The sequence below is a fragment of the Lepidothrix coronata genome, unplaced genomic scaffold (genome assembly GCF_001604755.1).
Source record: "Lepidothrix coronata isolate B3197 unplaced genomic scaffold, Lepidothrix_coronata-1.0 Scaffold145, whole genome shotgun sequence".
Taxonomy (NCBI): domain Eukaryota; kingdom Metazoa; phylum Chordata; class Aves; order Passeriformes; family Pipridae; genus Lepidothrix; species Lepidothrix coronata.
Genome location: NW_016690325.1, coordinates 850,916 through 867,121, shown reverse-complemented (window position 1 = coordinate 867,121; position 16,206 = coordinate 850,916). Strand labels below are relative to the sequence as shown.

At 37.1% G+C, this 16,206-nt stretch overlaps 1 protein-coding gene across 5 annotated transcripts in view; it reads right to left on the bottom strand.

Annotated features, from left to right (window-relative positions):
- SORCS2 (sortilin related VPS10 domain containing receptor 2) overlaps window positions 1-16,206 on the bottom strand; it is a 600,944-nt gene that overhangs the window by 30,085 nt on the left and 554,653 nt on the right. For all 5 annotated transcript variants that reach the window (XM_017828054.1, XM_017828052.1, XM_017828051.1 and 2 more), the window contains exons 15-22: window positions 15,136-15,256; window positions 13,676-13,809; window positions 12,959-13,087; window positions 11,056-11,227; window positions 7,281-7,467; window positions 3,297-3,430; window positions 2,026-2,149; window positions 153-265 (exon numbers count right to left, since the gene is read on the bottom strand). In XM_017828054.1, coding sequence (XP_017683543.1) covers window positions 153-265; window positions 2,026-2,149; window positions 3,297-3,430; window positions 7,281-7,467; window positions 11,056-11,227; window positions 12,959-13,087; window positions 13,676-13,809; window positions 15,136-15,256 — 1,114 coding nt within the window. The remainder of the gene's footprint in view (window positions 1-152; window positions 266-2,025; window positions 2,150-3,296; window positions 3,431-7,280; window positions 7,468-11,055; window positions 11,228-12,958; window positions 13,088-13,675; window positions 13,810-15,135; window positions 15,257-16,206) is intronic.

The window sequence follows — 16,206 nt, the reverse complement described above, 5'->3', positions numbered from 1 at the left end:
GACACTAGGCTCAAACTTGCTTGAAATGTGGCTCATGAGGTTCACTTTATTATTTTGCTCTGCCTGCTTTTTTCTAAATGAGAAGGTATTAACTTAACCTTCAAGCTTTACAACTGGTGAGGGAACATTTTACGAGCAATCTGAAAGAGCACCTTTGCAAGAAGTCGTGTTACTACCCGCCCTATGTCTTCCCTCCACTCTGGTATGTCGGGGTTGTACATGTCCAGGTGTTTAGTAAACTTCAATGGAAGAACGTGAAAATGATCTAGAAAAAAAAAAAAGAAACATTTTGTACAAGTGATAAACCAAGTTGCAAAAAGGGTTTTGTAGAACTAAAAGCTGAAAATCTATATTTAGCTATTTTTGCTGTGCAGCACTGCAGTATCTAGGACCCCCACTGCTCTATGTTGTCAGGCACTCAATTTCTCTCTGTATTTTCATCAACATCATCAAATTTATGCCTAAAAATTAAAAATCAGTAAGAAAAAGAAATAAACAAAGGAGATTTACATACATGCTCTAGGGTCATAATGTTCCCAGTAATTTTCCCTTAGGTCAATAAGTCACACAGAAGTGATTGGTTTCTTTTATTTGAAATGAGAATATGCCAATGGGTTGTATTCTTACCAAATCATAAATATGTGGGATTTTGCCCATTACATGTTCCTGTTTTCCATACAAAATGAATACCTCACATATTGCATAAACCAGATACGAAAATAAGAACAGAAATTATATTACAAATGCTAACCACTGCCCTCTGAAAAAATAAAACCAAGGTACATCCACAACATTTCTCTGGATATTGCCAAAAATATCTGAAATACTAGAAATGGGTTGATCCTCAGAAAACAGTCTCTTAAAACCTTCCCTTTCTCCCTACGTGCTCCTTGGATGAACATCTGGGGAACTTAATGCAAAGAAGAAATAGAGATAGCCTGGAATGGAGGAGTCAAGCCTGCCTCCCCCAATACTTCCAACAGAATTATATTTTAGTGTGGCTTTCTTTTCCAAAAGTTTCTTTATTTCTGTCATGCCCAATACTTTCGTGCTCCTGATATCAGGACTGGTCAATAGTAAGAGCAAAAGGAGTGCTGGAAAGCCAAAGTCATTGATGTAGTCACACTAAGAGGGTTATACTTCTAAAGATTACAAAAAAAGCTGATGCACTTATACGTAAGTGGTGGCATAAATGTTAAATTCATTTATCTTAGAAAAGGAGAAGATTCATAAAAGCTCCATTTAGCATAAGTGTGGGTTTTAACATTATTTTAAATTAATAAGCATAATAAAAGCAAAAATAACAGAATCTTCTCCAGACAATAGAGATGTATAATGTTGTGTATTGCGTGATATCAGAAAGCTTCTAGCTCTGCATTCAGAAGAAGCTTTTATACTTATCACAATTTCCACATGTGACAGCACAAATACAAATGTAAATAATTTTCCAGCACGACATTTTCCACAGTATATTATGCCTTGTCACTACATTATAAGACACAAAAAATCTCCAGGGCACAATGTGGAACAAGAGCTGAAGGGTTATTCAATAATTACAGCAGAGCTATGCTTGATCCAAACTCTCAGATAAACATCAAAGGTACAGTGACATAGTGTGATAAAAGGCAATTATTTGACATTTTATTCAGTGCTGAGAGCACATACTCAACTAAATTTTCATTTTTTTCAGAGGCATTTAAACTAATTTATTTACAAATTCTGGGAAACTTTCTAGTTTTAGGCCAAAATACTACTTAAACACTGTTTCCACATATAGCATTTGAGAACTACAGTAACATTTAAAACAAGAAGAGGAAACAAAATGTTTCAGATTAAACTCTTCCACACAATCCCACTGTTCACTTCATGGACTTACCTTGTGACAGTTCATCCCTGCAATTTTAAGAGTTAAATGTGGCATTAGACGTAATTTTACAACAGGTTCAGTTGTACCAGGACTGGCTTAAGATGTACAATAACAAGTACATATGAAACAAAAAAAAATGAAAAAGACTAATGTCTCACCAAAAACATGGACAACTTTTGAGTCCTGAAGCATGGAGCTCCCACAGGAAACTTGCACTGTAACTCGGACATCACCTGTCTCAGCAAACTTGGTCACCAGAAAACTCTCCAATGTAAGCAGTGGCTTTAAAAAACAAAGAAAAGTTGAAAATATAATTTGAGCAAGAACCACAAGAACAGTGTCTGAAGAGGCTGTAACTAAAAATATCAGCAAAAAGTTTTCACATCAATTTTCAATTAATCAATATTTTATCAAATTGTTCAACAAAAATTTTCAATACAGGATGTTTCTTTCCCTAAATGGATCTTTTATAAACAGAAAAGCAGCCAGATGGGGCAAATATTTCTTCTAGAATAATCAGTAGAGTATTAGGGTTTCAGTCAGATCCACCAAAATAAAAGGATTTTGAGGCAGATTCAACAAACTCCACAAGACTATATGAAGCAAGTCAGTTGCCTCAAAAAAATGTGGGGTACATCAGGGTCAAAAGGATTAACACTGTCAACTTAGAGCGTCAGTCCACAGTAACCTCCAAGGCAGCGCTGAGATACTCTGCTCCCTGACCACACCCATATGAATTACAAAACCCTTCACAAGACTATGTGGACCTGCAGTACCTGTTCTAGCAGTGGCAAAGTCAATAATAATGAACAGATACGGGCTGGTTTTATGGTAGACAGCACATTTACAAGAAGAAAGTTCACTGCACCCATTTGAAGCATTCCTCTGCCTCATAAAGAAAATATTTTGCTTATCTGTTATTGAAAGAATTACCTTAAAAGAAATTAACCTAGCTAGACAATAAATATTGCCAATAGAAATACTGGGATATTTATTGCTCTAGGACACGTTTATCTAGACCTTGATCCCCAAATGAATATCACTAGATTGTTTGAGTGCTCTCAATGTTTTGATATCCTTTAAGACATCCCATTTTTTTAATATGCCAGTTTATTTTAGACTCACAGAAAATATTTATCTATACAAAGAATATATATGTATATTTCTGTGCAGCATTTTAATTTACAGTACTCACATTATCAGTTTAGAAGCATATAAATCCAAGTTTCATCATTCACCAATGTCATGATCCCAAATCCATCCCTGTCTGCAAGTTGTTTTTTTTCCCCACGGGTAATCAAATACAATAAATTGTTGTGTCCGCCCTCCCCCCCCCCCCCCCGGAGAAAATAGTTTAGAAATTGAAAGAAAGGAACAACCTTTATTGGAAAGAGATTGAAAATAATCTCAGTAAAAACCATTTGTGTACCTGAAGATTGTTTCCTATCCACCAGTAGAAAACTGTCAAATTAGGGTTCTTAGGCAGTATGATGGCTGTCAGGTTCACCTCCTGGTTTCTTCCAATGACTGGAACCACTTCTAAGTTTAAAGCCTGGAGTGGAGCTGAACAAAGTTCCCAAAATATCATTGAACAAGAATCCATCAGTTTATTAATGCCTCTTTCCCCAAAAGCCTCTCACCTGAATCAGGTCCTGAATTTTTTTTTCCCCTCCCTTCTGCTTTTACATCCATGTCAAAAGATATGGATATAATTGGAAGGACCTCATTTCAACAAAAAAATATCCCCCAAATCACCTCAAAATCTCAGAAACAAAATCTTAAGCAATGAGACGGATCAACCAAATGCACTTCTCTGATGCACATTTTTTCTGTGCATTTCCAATCCTACAACACATAAGCAAATACTCCAGTTAAAAAGTGGAAAAGGCAATCTCAGCTCGTTTTTTTTTTTTTTTAGTAACAAAAGATCAAATGAATAGAAATCTAACAAATCTCAAATTGCTAAGGGAAAAGCAGAAAACTAAAAAAAAATGCTGCTGACTACTCATTTTCATTATAAAAAATCAGCTGTTAGGCTCACACCACACAGAAACTCTCATTAATGCATGCTTTAAAATAGATGTGTATATCAGGGGAGCATTTATTTGCAAATCAAAATAGGATAACCTCTGTACTCCAAAATGTGCCTTAGAGTAAGTTTATTCCTTTCTGAACTTTTGCCTATGAAGGCTGTAAGCACTATTATTTGTATAAAAGAAACACATCATTATGGTGGTTTTATCTGCTTCTAAGTGTTGTGGTTATTAGTGTTGTGCTGCTTCACAGTACAGTAACTGTATTAAAAAAACCCTTTCCCTCAGAGGTTTTTGAGTATATCTTTTTCAGAATGCATAAAGGTAAAAGCTTTATAACAGTATAATGTCATAACTAGAATTTCTTAACTTCACCTGCACCATCTACCCAGGATACCAAAATGCTATATGGCCCAAGATTCATTCATTACACAGAATGAATATTAACCCATCCATTTTTGTTCCATTCTACATATTTTTTAACTCATTCAAAGGTTTTTCATCTCAGTGCAAACTTACAGGCTGTTAACACTGGTCTAAAGTATCTCTCTTACTCTGTGTCAGGAGCTGAATCACTGCTAACTCACTTTGATTAAATTGATTGAACTTCTCTGAAAACAAGTTGTCTGATCTCCTTTCCCACCTCACTTCACATAGTCTGTGTGCTGCTTCATCCCAATGTAAGACTCTACTTTCACTCTGCATTTTCTACAATGACTCTTAAATCACCTACATGAATTCAAGACATGTTTGGTGCTTAAACAAAGGATTTCTTCACTAGCTTCCAGAGGAGTTAAAATGTTTCTCCCTGTTGCTGGTATCTTGAAGAAAATTCAGAAATTTTAGGAATTTCATTAAATTTGTTCCTCATAGAAATAGAATTTCCTTCTGATGAGGTAAAATAAAGAAGTCTGGAGGGATCTGTGAAACTGTTTTGATTTTGCCATAAATTTGCATTTTCCCAGAGGAAACTGATCATTTTGAGATATGTTTTTGCTCCTGAAGAAGGCTGCTTTCTTTTCCAAAATTTTTAAGAGCAAGTTGCTTGGTACTTGAGTGATGACTGCTATTTCAGTCTTACTGCTCCTATATATTAAAGAACTGAGAATAATTATTGCAAGTCCTCCTGCTTGTGTCTGTCACACAAGTCCATAATGCATGGGAACAAGCCTCATAGCACCCTTAAATGTGTAATATGATGAATTAATTGACTTAAATTATTTTTGATTATTTAACAAAGTTATAATTTCCATGTAGTTTCCATACAGTTTTCCAAGTTCCCTTATTATTCACTTACCATAAAGATCACAGCTTCATAAAAACCAAAATGTGTGCAGTGTATGTAGCAATATATATAGCTCTTCTTCAGGTCTTTTTATTATGAGTTGCCTACTCACATTTATGCTATCAGACTTAATTTCTCTTACAGTTCATTAGAAAGTTGTAGATTGTGTGATCTGGATCAGAAAGCATGATTTGGATGAAAAGCCAAAATTTATATAATTGTCCTGCATCCCATAGCAACAGAACTCTGAAGTGAAAAATATTCCCTTTAACATTTGCCTCTGAAAAAATTCCCTGGGAATAATACATCAGCCACAGATAGAGTGAAAGCAGGACTCTGTGGACATTTCTGCTTTCATGGTATTCCACAGTGAAAATGTTCCTTAATGGCTATTAGTGCTTCACTAGAACATAGAAATTGCAGTTTAATTTTTTAGGTAAATTAGAAGATTCAAGTAAATTAGTTGGCACTAATTAAAGAGAGAAAATCACATAGAAAGCATTTATTCAAGAAGGCTGGGCCACACACTTCCATGAGCCTTCTAGTCCCTGTGCAGCACCCACAGACAAGCTCAGGATGAGATCACATCTGCCTCAGTGCTCTGCTGCCTCTGTACTTCAGCACCAAAACTCCTTTAATGGACCAGTCATTTACTTGTGTAAAGTAATTCTGGCTTCTGCAATTTGAAAATCCACTGCATAAAACAAAATCGATATCTTTTATTTTTACTGTTTATCCTAATACAGGTCACACTAAAAGCGCATTTTGAGAAAGTGTTTGTTCCGCTTTCCATCAGGGCTTGCTACTGCTCATCATTCTCTGAAGGGTTAGAAGTTATTCTCAGAGAGAAGGATGTCACACCGAGTTTTTTTCCTCTTCATTGCTTGTACAGGCTGTTTCTCTGGCTAATCTACTTCTCAGCACCTAGAAGCTTCTAAACAGTAACAGTGAAGCCCTAAGTAATTTACCTGAGCTCTCTGGAGTTGTCAAATGATTTAAAAAATAAACATAACAAAGAAACAGATACTGAAACTGAAGTTGAGAATTTGACTGTGATCCTTTCTGTTTGATTTTAGTAGAAGATTGGCCATTAGTATAAATGGGCCCCATCTGTCAATCAAAGCAGAACTGGAAACTCTGGACTCAAGGACACTGACCAGCAAAATACATAAATATCAAGCTGACATAAAGCACATGGATCTGTGCACATCTGTGTATATGGCTCCAGTGATTTCCGTTGCTTTGGGATTAAGATGGAAGACACACCACTCAAAACAGAGGGGAAACAGACACCTGGAGAATGCAAGATGAGTATCTTTTCCTTTGATGTTACTCGCTTCTGAATTTTTGACACATCTGAAAACAGGCAAAGCAATAGCTGCCTTGAATCTCAAAGAAAGAGGAATATTCAGTTCCAGTTATGAGTTTCCCTCTTTGTTTCAGTTATGAGATGACTGAGGTACATTAAACTTGCAATGGTGCATGATATTCCCTGTGCCATGATATTCTTTAGTTTATATATGTTTGATTGGGTATTTTAGGTCTTAATTAAGGAGAGGGAGAGAAGCCTAAGACAATTGATACTGCCTGCCAGCATGAAGTTATATCCAAGTACCATTTAAAATTCTGTGAGAGTTAACTAACTAAAATCTAGATTTAGAAACACTGAGATTTTTAATATTTTTCAAAATCATACAAAAGCTCATATGTTTCTCAACACATCTGTTCACTTGCTTTACACTACACCTAGAAGCTTTAAAAAGATATAGTGTTAAATTTTGGCTGCTAAGGCTGCCAACAGGGTCTTGAATCAGGAAGATGGATAAAACCTGAGATTTGAACTGAGGCATACTTGTTATTTAAAAGATTAATAAGCCATCCTTCTGCCCAATTGGAATAAAATTAATTCTGATCTCCTATTACATTAGGTTTACAAGCCTCTGAATTCAAAACATACAACACTGCAAGGCTGCATGAGGGTGTTGAAAAAATATGCCTTTTCCTAATTGCGACTAGTAATTTTCTTTACTACTTCATAGCTGTCATGAGGTTTTTACACAGTGGTAAAAGTAAGAAAAGTAAAGAGATGATTTACAGTTGACTTGGATGAACACCACAGCCTCATCATGCCCAGCCACATTCTCAGCCTTCACTGACACACGGTAAATCCCAGGATTCTCATAGCGGTGACGGATGGGTTCTCCAGTCATCGTAAGGTTCACATATATCGCCTTAAAGCCATCTCCAAGATCTACCTGGTATTTGGTACTCAATATATCACCCTAAAAGGAAAATATATCAAAAACATTTTAAATGGCCAGAACCAAAACAGACAGGATACATGTTTATAACCCTTTACTGAATCACAGCAGCATTTTCAACCCCTGCCAGACATTTTGACTCAATTGCAATAGCTGCAGTAAAACCACTACAACCCATGGCAATGATGTTAGTGCAACAGATGCTGTGTGCATCAATAGAGATAATACCAAATTTCCACAGTAAAGTGCTACCTTAAAATTAGACACCTCAGACCACTAATCAAGTTGTATGGCACAGAAATCATCACTCTTGTCTTAATGCAGCTGGACATTAACTAACATAATGGTGCGATGCTCATATCATTGCAAGCAATTGAAGATTGTTATTTTAGCAAATTACTACTCATCCCGTGAACTTTTAGCCTTTCCAATTATAAAGTAAAATTAATTGGCTTAGGCATTCTTCACAGCACCTTCTAAGCACAGCCTCCTAGTGTCAATTACATGGCCTTTAAGACCCAAGCTGGGATCTTCATACAGAGGTGTACAGCATTATACTGAGCCACCAAGCATGACCAGAACTACCATGCTCCAGTGCAAAATTAGATGCATGGTTAATGAAGCAGATTACCAAGCTGGGTTTGGGAAAGGGTTTAAAAGTCCAGCCAAATAATTTTGTCATATCAAACATCTCATTGAATTCATAATTCCTCGCACTTCTGCCAAGTGCTCCTTTAAATGACACCGTCTTCCTAAACTCAGGCCTAAAGGACTGCAAAGCTGATAATACTGTCAGAGGACAAACATGACTATTACTCATGTTGTCGTGGTGTGGCTGCTCAGGAGAGAAATCAGGCCTGTGCTGCATGGACTAGAGATTTGGATTGCAGTGAAAGGAAAATTCATTTTAGCTGTTAGCAGTAATACTTTCTCAACACTACTGGCAGCACTGCCTTGGTGAGCTGCCCTGCTTCCTTGATCTCCAACAGTATTTATGTTCCTGCTTGCTTGCCATCACAGCCATGCAATTAAGACAGGCTACAGGGCCAGGCTTCATAGAAAAGCCTCTGTGTTGTGAAAACACAGTATTGATTTAAAAAATTTCATTGCCTCTGGGAAAGGAATGTATACACCCATGTGCTGGTCAAGTGACAGGAAAGGGCATCAGAGCAGAGAAGGATTGACACCAATCGAAGTATTCAAAAATCACTCCACTTCTCCAAAAGCCACTCTGAAATAGGTTTATTCCAAAATTTAATCTCAAAAGCAAGCATTAATGTAATTTTTTTTCAAAATGGCAACAATCAGCCATTGGAATAGTCTCCCCAGGAAGCTGGTGGATTCCCCACAGTTGGACACTTTTAAGATTCAGCAGTACAGGTGCTGGTCATCTTGTCTAGGCTGTGCTTTTGCCAAGACAGGTTGGACTAGATGATTATCGAGGTCCCTTCCAACCTGGCAGTCTATAATTCTATGATTCTTTGAAAATCAAAGGAGGTACCAAGGCTAGAATTTATGTTCCCTGGCATTACAGAAGAAAGGAAAACATACTAATATTTCCTCCTTTTGTTATTTGGCAGTGTGGTTGATTTTCTTCCTTGTTTTATCAGATGAAAGAACATTGCTTACAATGTAAAAGAACACCCATAATAAGGAACCTGTAGGATTATCAAATACCTAAGCACCATATTTCAAGACACATAAAGGACCTTAAAAGCCTCTTCACTGTGAATAGTTTTTTCTTTCTTTTGACAACAGAATAGTAGAATTTAGCAGAAGAGATAATATATTATATTACAGTTTAAAGCAGAAGAGATATGTTCTTGCCAGCAGTGTAAGTGGAATCTCTTTAGATGACATTAGCTTGCAAAGAGTTCTTGTTCTCTCTTTCTTATGCTAACAAGTACACATGAGTATTTTTTCCAGATGAGACAGAAACCAGTGTTAAAAGCCAATAGATGCAAGCTTCTCTTACTATATTATTCTAAATAGCTTCCCTAGTGTAAGGATGAGAGTGCTGTATTCAAAACAACAAGATACTTCTATTTTCCAGACCAATAAACAAAGAGACCAGTGGACAGAAAACAAAAGAGTCACATAAATCAGCTAAATTTATAAGAAGTTGGGGCTTCCACTTCCATAAAAAGTAGGAGATGGTCACGATATTATTTATTCATATATTCAGCCAACAGACTATGGAAAAAAAATTATCATCATCATCATTATTGCTATTATTTCTAAGGACACTTGAAAACTGCCCAAGAATAACAGAAGCATGTTTTATTTACTCTCTGATGTCTGGCATTCCTGCATTCCCAGAAACTAGTAAATTAATTTTGTTCATTGGAGAAAGTAGTATGTTTTGGTTTATTGTAGTAGAGCTGTTTCTTAAACTCAGTAATTGTTATGAATTCTCATTGGATTTTGTCATATAGATTAAATCCTAAGAAACGCTCAGGATATTTGAGTTTAAATATTATTCTTAGCCATAGAGGGCACCAAACTGCTACAGTTCTTCTAAATTTGCCTTCCTCTTTGATGAACAGAGCACAGACTTCACCAGGAAACACAGCACGAGATTGTCTTCAAGATCCCTCACTTCTGAAGATTTGTGAATAACTTTAAATGGTTTTCATATTGCCACAGAGATCCATGAAAGCTTCAGTAGGAAAAAAGTCAAACTGCCAATCAAAATCATTAGAATCCAAATTGCAACCAAATGCTCTGGGCTTACAATAAACATTTCCAAACAAATTCTAGAAAGAGGAGGCAGCAGAACTTGTCACACAAACTGTTGGGGCACTGCACACATTGGGATGCAGAGCTTGAGAAGCATTAAGCAGGCCAGTGTTCTGCACGTAACTTTCTTGATTCCATTACAGAAATAAATCCCAAGTGCTCAATTTATATTGCACAGGTTTGCCAAAATGTGTGAATTTTCTTCATATTCTTGTAAATCAGTAGGGTTAGCCAGGATGTACAAATACTCTGGTAACCTGAGCACAGCAGGTTACCAGATCCTAATGCTAAAAAACAAGCTAAAAAACAAGCATGAGGAAACATACCCATGGCAAACAATTCATCCAGCAGTTACTCACTGCTATTGGTCAGGGCCTTAGGGCATTGTCTCTCTCAATAAACATAAAATCCCCCATATCTTTGGCAACATGACTAACATATAATAAATATTCTTATGCTGTGCTATTTGCTGATTTCTGTAAAGCTTTGCCTCATTCCTTTCTGAAAGGCAGATTCTCAAAAACACTTAAACCTGAATATTAAATATTCTCTGCATTTCTGTTCTTCTCTGATACAACAGCTGAGATTTTCAGTCCAAGGAGACTTTGGTAATCCAGTTGCTTTGATTTTCCAAGAAGCTATTGCCTTTGCTGCTGAGGACAAAAATCCTGTTCTGTGGGTAGAACTTGGAGATTCACTGAGTCTACTGTCTTGTCTGATTCACTTGAAAACAGAAGTTTCAATATTTCCAAATCCATTAATCCTTGTCTTAAGCACAAATTAATCTTCATTCAGCAGCAAAGCAGGTAGGAGTGAAATTAACCCTAAAAGCAGCAATTAAACTTTCAGGGAGCCAACGTTTATTACTACCTGCTCTTGTCTGACAATGAAGGTGATATCTTCCCCAGGCCTAACAGCCAGGCTTTCTTCTCTGATGCTGATCTGAAGTCCCTTGGGAGCAATCAATGGACACATATGCTGTGCTACATTCTGCTGCAGGTCTACGCCACCTTCACACACATTAGAGACAACTTTCCTATACCTGCAAAAACAGTAAGCAGTGAACATGGTGAACTGGAGGTAAGCAAAAGAATGCCATCAGAGACACAAAATGCAAGTGTGATTGTAGCTAATGCATTTTCCTTGGGTACACAAACAGACAAGATTGCACATGATCAAAACCAATTCGCAACGCAAGTACTTGGATTGGGGACATTGGTTTTACTAAGGAAAACCCATTGAAGAAGGGTGGTGTGGAGCATGATGAGGATTTCACTTGAATACATTAGAAGAGTCTGTCTTTTCAAACTTAGAAATGTGCCTGACTATCTCCAGGAGATAGACAGTCTTCTGTCCTCCTTGCCATCCCCTTTCCTAGCACTCAACAGTCTTCATTGCTCTAGAGGTTTGGGGTCAAACCCCAAAGATCAGGAAGAAATTAGACCAAGCAGCTTCTGCATTAACCCAGAACTAACTGCTTAACTGCTGCTCTAAAATCAATTAATTTCTTAAAAGACTTGTAACATTTGTGTAACATAACAGTATAAAAGATTGAAAGAAGTAACACTTTTAAAGAGCTAATAATGAAATACTTGGGCACGTACAGTAATTATTTACAGATCAGTTTCACATAGGTATGCGATTTTTAAACGTCCTTTAAAATCAGTCATATGTCACTCTTTTGAATTCCCACTCTGTATATCACAGCTGTCAGCCGCAACCCAAAAGGCATCATTTTCCTCGGTAAGGCAAATATACACAGAGACTGTGATTCTATTGCCAGATTGGACATTTCATCATTTGGTTCTCATCTCTACAACTGACTGAGATGGTGTTATGATAAGCCAGAATAGATGCCAGCTGCAAGTTATTCTCAGCACAGACGTCAGACTACATTGTAGTGTATATCCTATGTGGTATTGTTTACAGTTACTAACGCTTTCCTTTGATTCTGAGTGTCCCATATGGTCAGGAAAAAAAACTATTCTTCGCAGAACTTCTTGCTCTTATGAAAATGAGAGACTGGGAAATTTTGCGAGATGTCACCAGGTCCTCAGAGTAATTTATTAGATACAAATTGAAAATTGCTCTGGACCTAAGCAATGAGCTAAAAGAAAAGGCTTTGAATGGACATTCCTATCAGAAGTGTAAAAATGGCTACAGAATGTTACAAAAAAACATTAAAATGCTGTAAACAAGACAGCTCTCCCTCTTCTTCAACAGATTAGTTTTTCAACCACTGGGAACATGCAAAGGAACAATTATCTTCCCTTAATTTGTAGGAAGCTTCTGCATATGCACTAAGTCAGTCACAGCTTTTGCATTTCCCAGTTTTTACAGTTTGCCTTATTTACATTTCATAGAATCACAGACTGGTTTGGGTTGGAAGGGACCTTCATGATCTTCTAGTTCCAACACCTCAGCCAGGGCAAGGAACATATTCCACTAAACCAAGTTGCTCAAAGTCCCACCCAACCAAGACTTCCACACTTCCAGGGAACAACTGCACAAGTTGTTCAGTGTCTCACCACCCTCTCAGTAAAGAATTTCTTCCTAATATCTAATCTCAACCTATCCTGCTTCATCTGTAGGCCATTCCCACTTGACCTATCACTACATGCCCCTGTAAAAAGTCCCTCTCTAGCTCTCTCATAGGCTCGCCTTAGGTATTGAAATGTGAATTTCTTTCAAACCACTTTTGAGGCCACTGGTTGGAATATTCTCCCCCTCTTTGGAAGCCTCATCAAGCCAGTTGAATGTAAAACCAGCTTACCCAGTGCTGCTGGTGTATGCCTGCCCCAGCACACAGTCTTCAGGCGGTGCTTCTGGGTTAAACCAAAAGTCAGCAAAGCATTTGTTAGACTCCGACTTCAGAAGTGCAGAGCGCTCAAACCCATAATCACTGAAAAACATCAACACCAAGTGTGTTACTATCCCCACTTCACTCAGCAGTCTAATTTGGGGTGGATGAGACTACATTTTTAAGAGTAAATAATTTTTTTTAGTGTTATTCTACCAGACGAACATACAAGTTGATGAAGCTAGTTCTGTTTTAAGTCTAATTTCAGTGGGAGTTGTGTACACTTCAGGGAAAAACTGGTTGTAATTACTTTGTCAGTTCTGCAAAATTAACTCCCATGGTACCTTAGATCTTTCAAAGGTTTCCTTTGCCACTCAGACCAAACATTTCCTTGCTTTTTTTTTTTTTCATTTGCAAATAGAAAGGGTTTGTTTGCCTTTTAAATGAATCCAATGGTCATTTTTCAAGCCTTGATCAATAGAGAAAAACATCAGGATTTGTTCAGGCAGGTGAAACACATACTTAAACATGGCAATATTTTTAACAAATGCAAAAGAAACCTGCTATTCAAATAACAGTTTACCTATTTATTTATATATGGCTATGTGGGGAGAGGGGAAAAAGGAGTAAAATAAACCCATCTCAAACTATTTACTAGCAATAAATCAAAAGGTCCACAGACAGACTCACCATAAGAAATCAGAGTTCACACATTCACAAACTTTGGATGTGAGAGCTGATGTGAAACTTCTCCCTTTAATGCACCATGATGAAATCTTCCTCTTTCGAAAGCTTCTCTGCTGGCCCATGATGCAACGATCACCCTGGATATCAAAGGACTGGACTTATTGCACCGTAACCTACACCACACACACATGACCTTATGTTGTCCTGAGAAAGGCTGATCTTGCTGCCAAGAACTTGTATCTCTCATATTCAAATATATAGGTATATATAGCTCTCATATTCACTGCTGTCTGCTAACAGGTCACTACAAAGTTGTAACATAGGCTGTATTTCCAGGGCAAAAATCTGAAGATGAACGTGAAAATTCAAGTGCAATCTAACCCATGTTTCATGTGTACACAATCTAGGCACAAAGCTCCAACTGGCCATTTAAATATTCACTGTGGCTGCACATAGCTGAAGTTCTCTCTAAATCACCATATCTCATGTTGGCAGTCAACCTGACGTACCAAGCATGTGGACACAGGTAGAATGAAGGCTATCTTTACACGCTCCACTGGTAATCGGGCAGCTGCAAGTACTCTGTCAAAGTCATTTTAGTATTTTCTAATTTCTGAAAGATATTTCGATGCCAACATTCAAAAATACTGTTACTCTTTAGGCTCAGATCTGCATAATATTCTCAGTAAACACACAGCAGTCTCAAACAAGAAGTGTAAAATTAGGCATGAGAACTGGCAAATGGGAGCAGTAGAGCTGGAGTAACACAGAGTAGTATGCAAAAAATAAACCAACCCTGCAGAGAGCAAAAGAACAAATGTACTGGAAGAAGCAAAACATAATAATCCGAGTGATTATGAATAAATATGACATATTCCATTTAATTAAAAAAAAACCCTCAGACTTGCCTCTTCAATCAATACACTGTAGAGACAATTTAACTTCCCAAAATTGGATTTGGCCAGAGCATCAGGATTAGCACAGCCTTAGTGCATTACTGCAGAAATGGCATTGCCCAAAACAACTGGACTCCGTTACATGATTGGTCCACTGAGATCCTAAATTACTTCTGGAATGGACTGTACTTATGGCAATTTATATATGAGTACAGTATGTGGTCAGGAAGTTGGCAGAACACATGACTACATGTTGAAATTGTTTGAATCAATATTACACACTTCAGTTTATGGTATATGCTTCCTAATCCAGCAGGACCACCTATTATTATGGCAACCCAGCAGATATACTTCCACCTTTCCTAGGACACAGATTACACAACCAAAATGAACACAAAATCCTCTCCCACTTTAAACTATTGCAAAATCAGTAAATATCAACATAAGGAGACTAAGCTGGGGATGTGGTATCCAAATTCAATTTGGAAACATTTTCCTAGCACACAGTTCTATATGAATCTGAAAGCTACGGAAAAGTTTTGTCAGTTAACATAAGTCCATGAATACCTGCAGATTTGTGAGCTCCCAAGACTCGTAGTCATCATCAGTGCACTCCCTGGGGAAGGATGGTCTGAAGTCCACCTTCACCAGTTCCCAGTCCGAACGGTAGCTAATATGTCCAAAGACTCTGAACAAAAAGATCAAAAGTAAACTCTTACTGCAAAGAAATACCATACATCTGAGATTCAAAATTTCAGTTCTGTCTTTTCTTTTCCACCGTCACAGTTCTGTGCTTAAAGGTACCAGTTTAATTTTTCTTCCGTTTTTATTCCTCTTTATGCATAATGAGTCTAGTTAGGAAACATTTGTCAATTGCATATGAAACTTTTCAATGAAAAAATATATCTCATGCATTAGAGATTTTTTCTCTAGCCCAGAAATTTAATTGGAAATAACCTTTTCTAATTTGGAACCCAACATTTTTGTCTATTATCTTTCTATATGAAACACACAGCTCTCAGATTTCAACAGGAAGCAGAACTAGGATCACCAGATTGAATTTCCAGCTCTGTCACTCATTCCTTGAGATTATACTACAACTTCTTCAGTTGGTTTTGTTGTGGGGTTTTTTTGTTAATTTCTACAGGTTTTAGATAGCAATTTGCTATTGTTTAAAGTCACAGCAGTATAATGTAATTGTATCAATTTCTAAGGAATACACTGCACCTACACATTGTACTGAAGAACTCAGAGTCTCCTCTTCATTTCAGATAGTCCCTCATATAGCAAAAACCAAAAACCAGCTATAAACTGTACAATTTTTTTAGGGGGGGAAAAAGAAAGGAAATCTCATTGCTTTAAAAACCAAGCTGCATTTTCAACGCAGCCAAAATTTTCTAAATCGGAATCTTTATTTCCAAAACAAAATGGGTATGTATGACATCCAGCAACAAATTAGAAAGGATAAAGACTCTATTTGGGCAAAAGTAAAATGTATTTGTGGTTTGTATCAGGCTTACGTGACTTACTTGCCAAAGAATTTAAGGTTGATTCTGAAGCCAACAATTTCTATGCAGTTCATACTGCACAGAGTTCATATTCCAAGCTTTAGTAGCGTTTTCCAAACTAATTCATTCC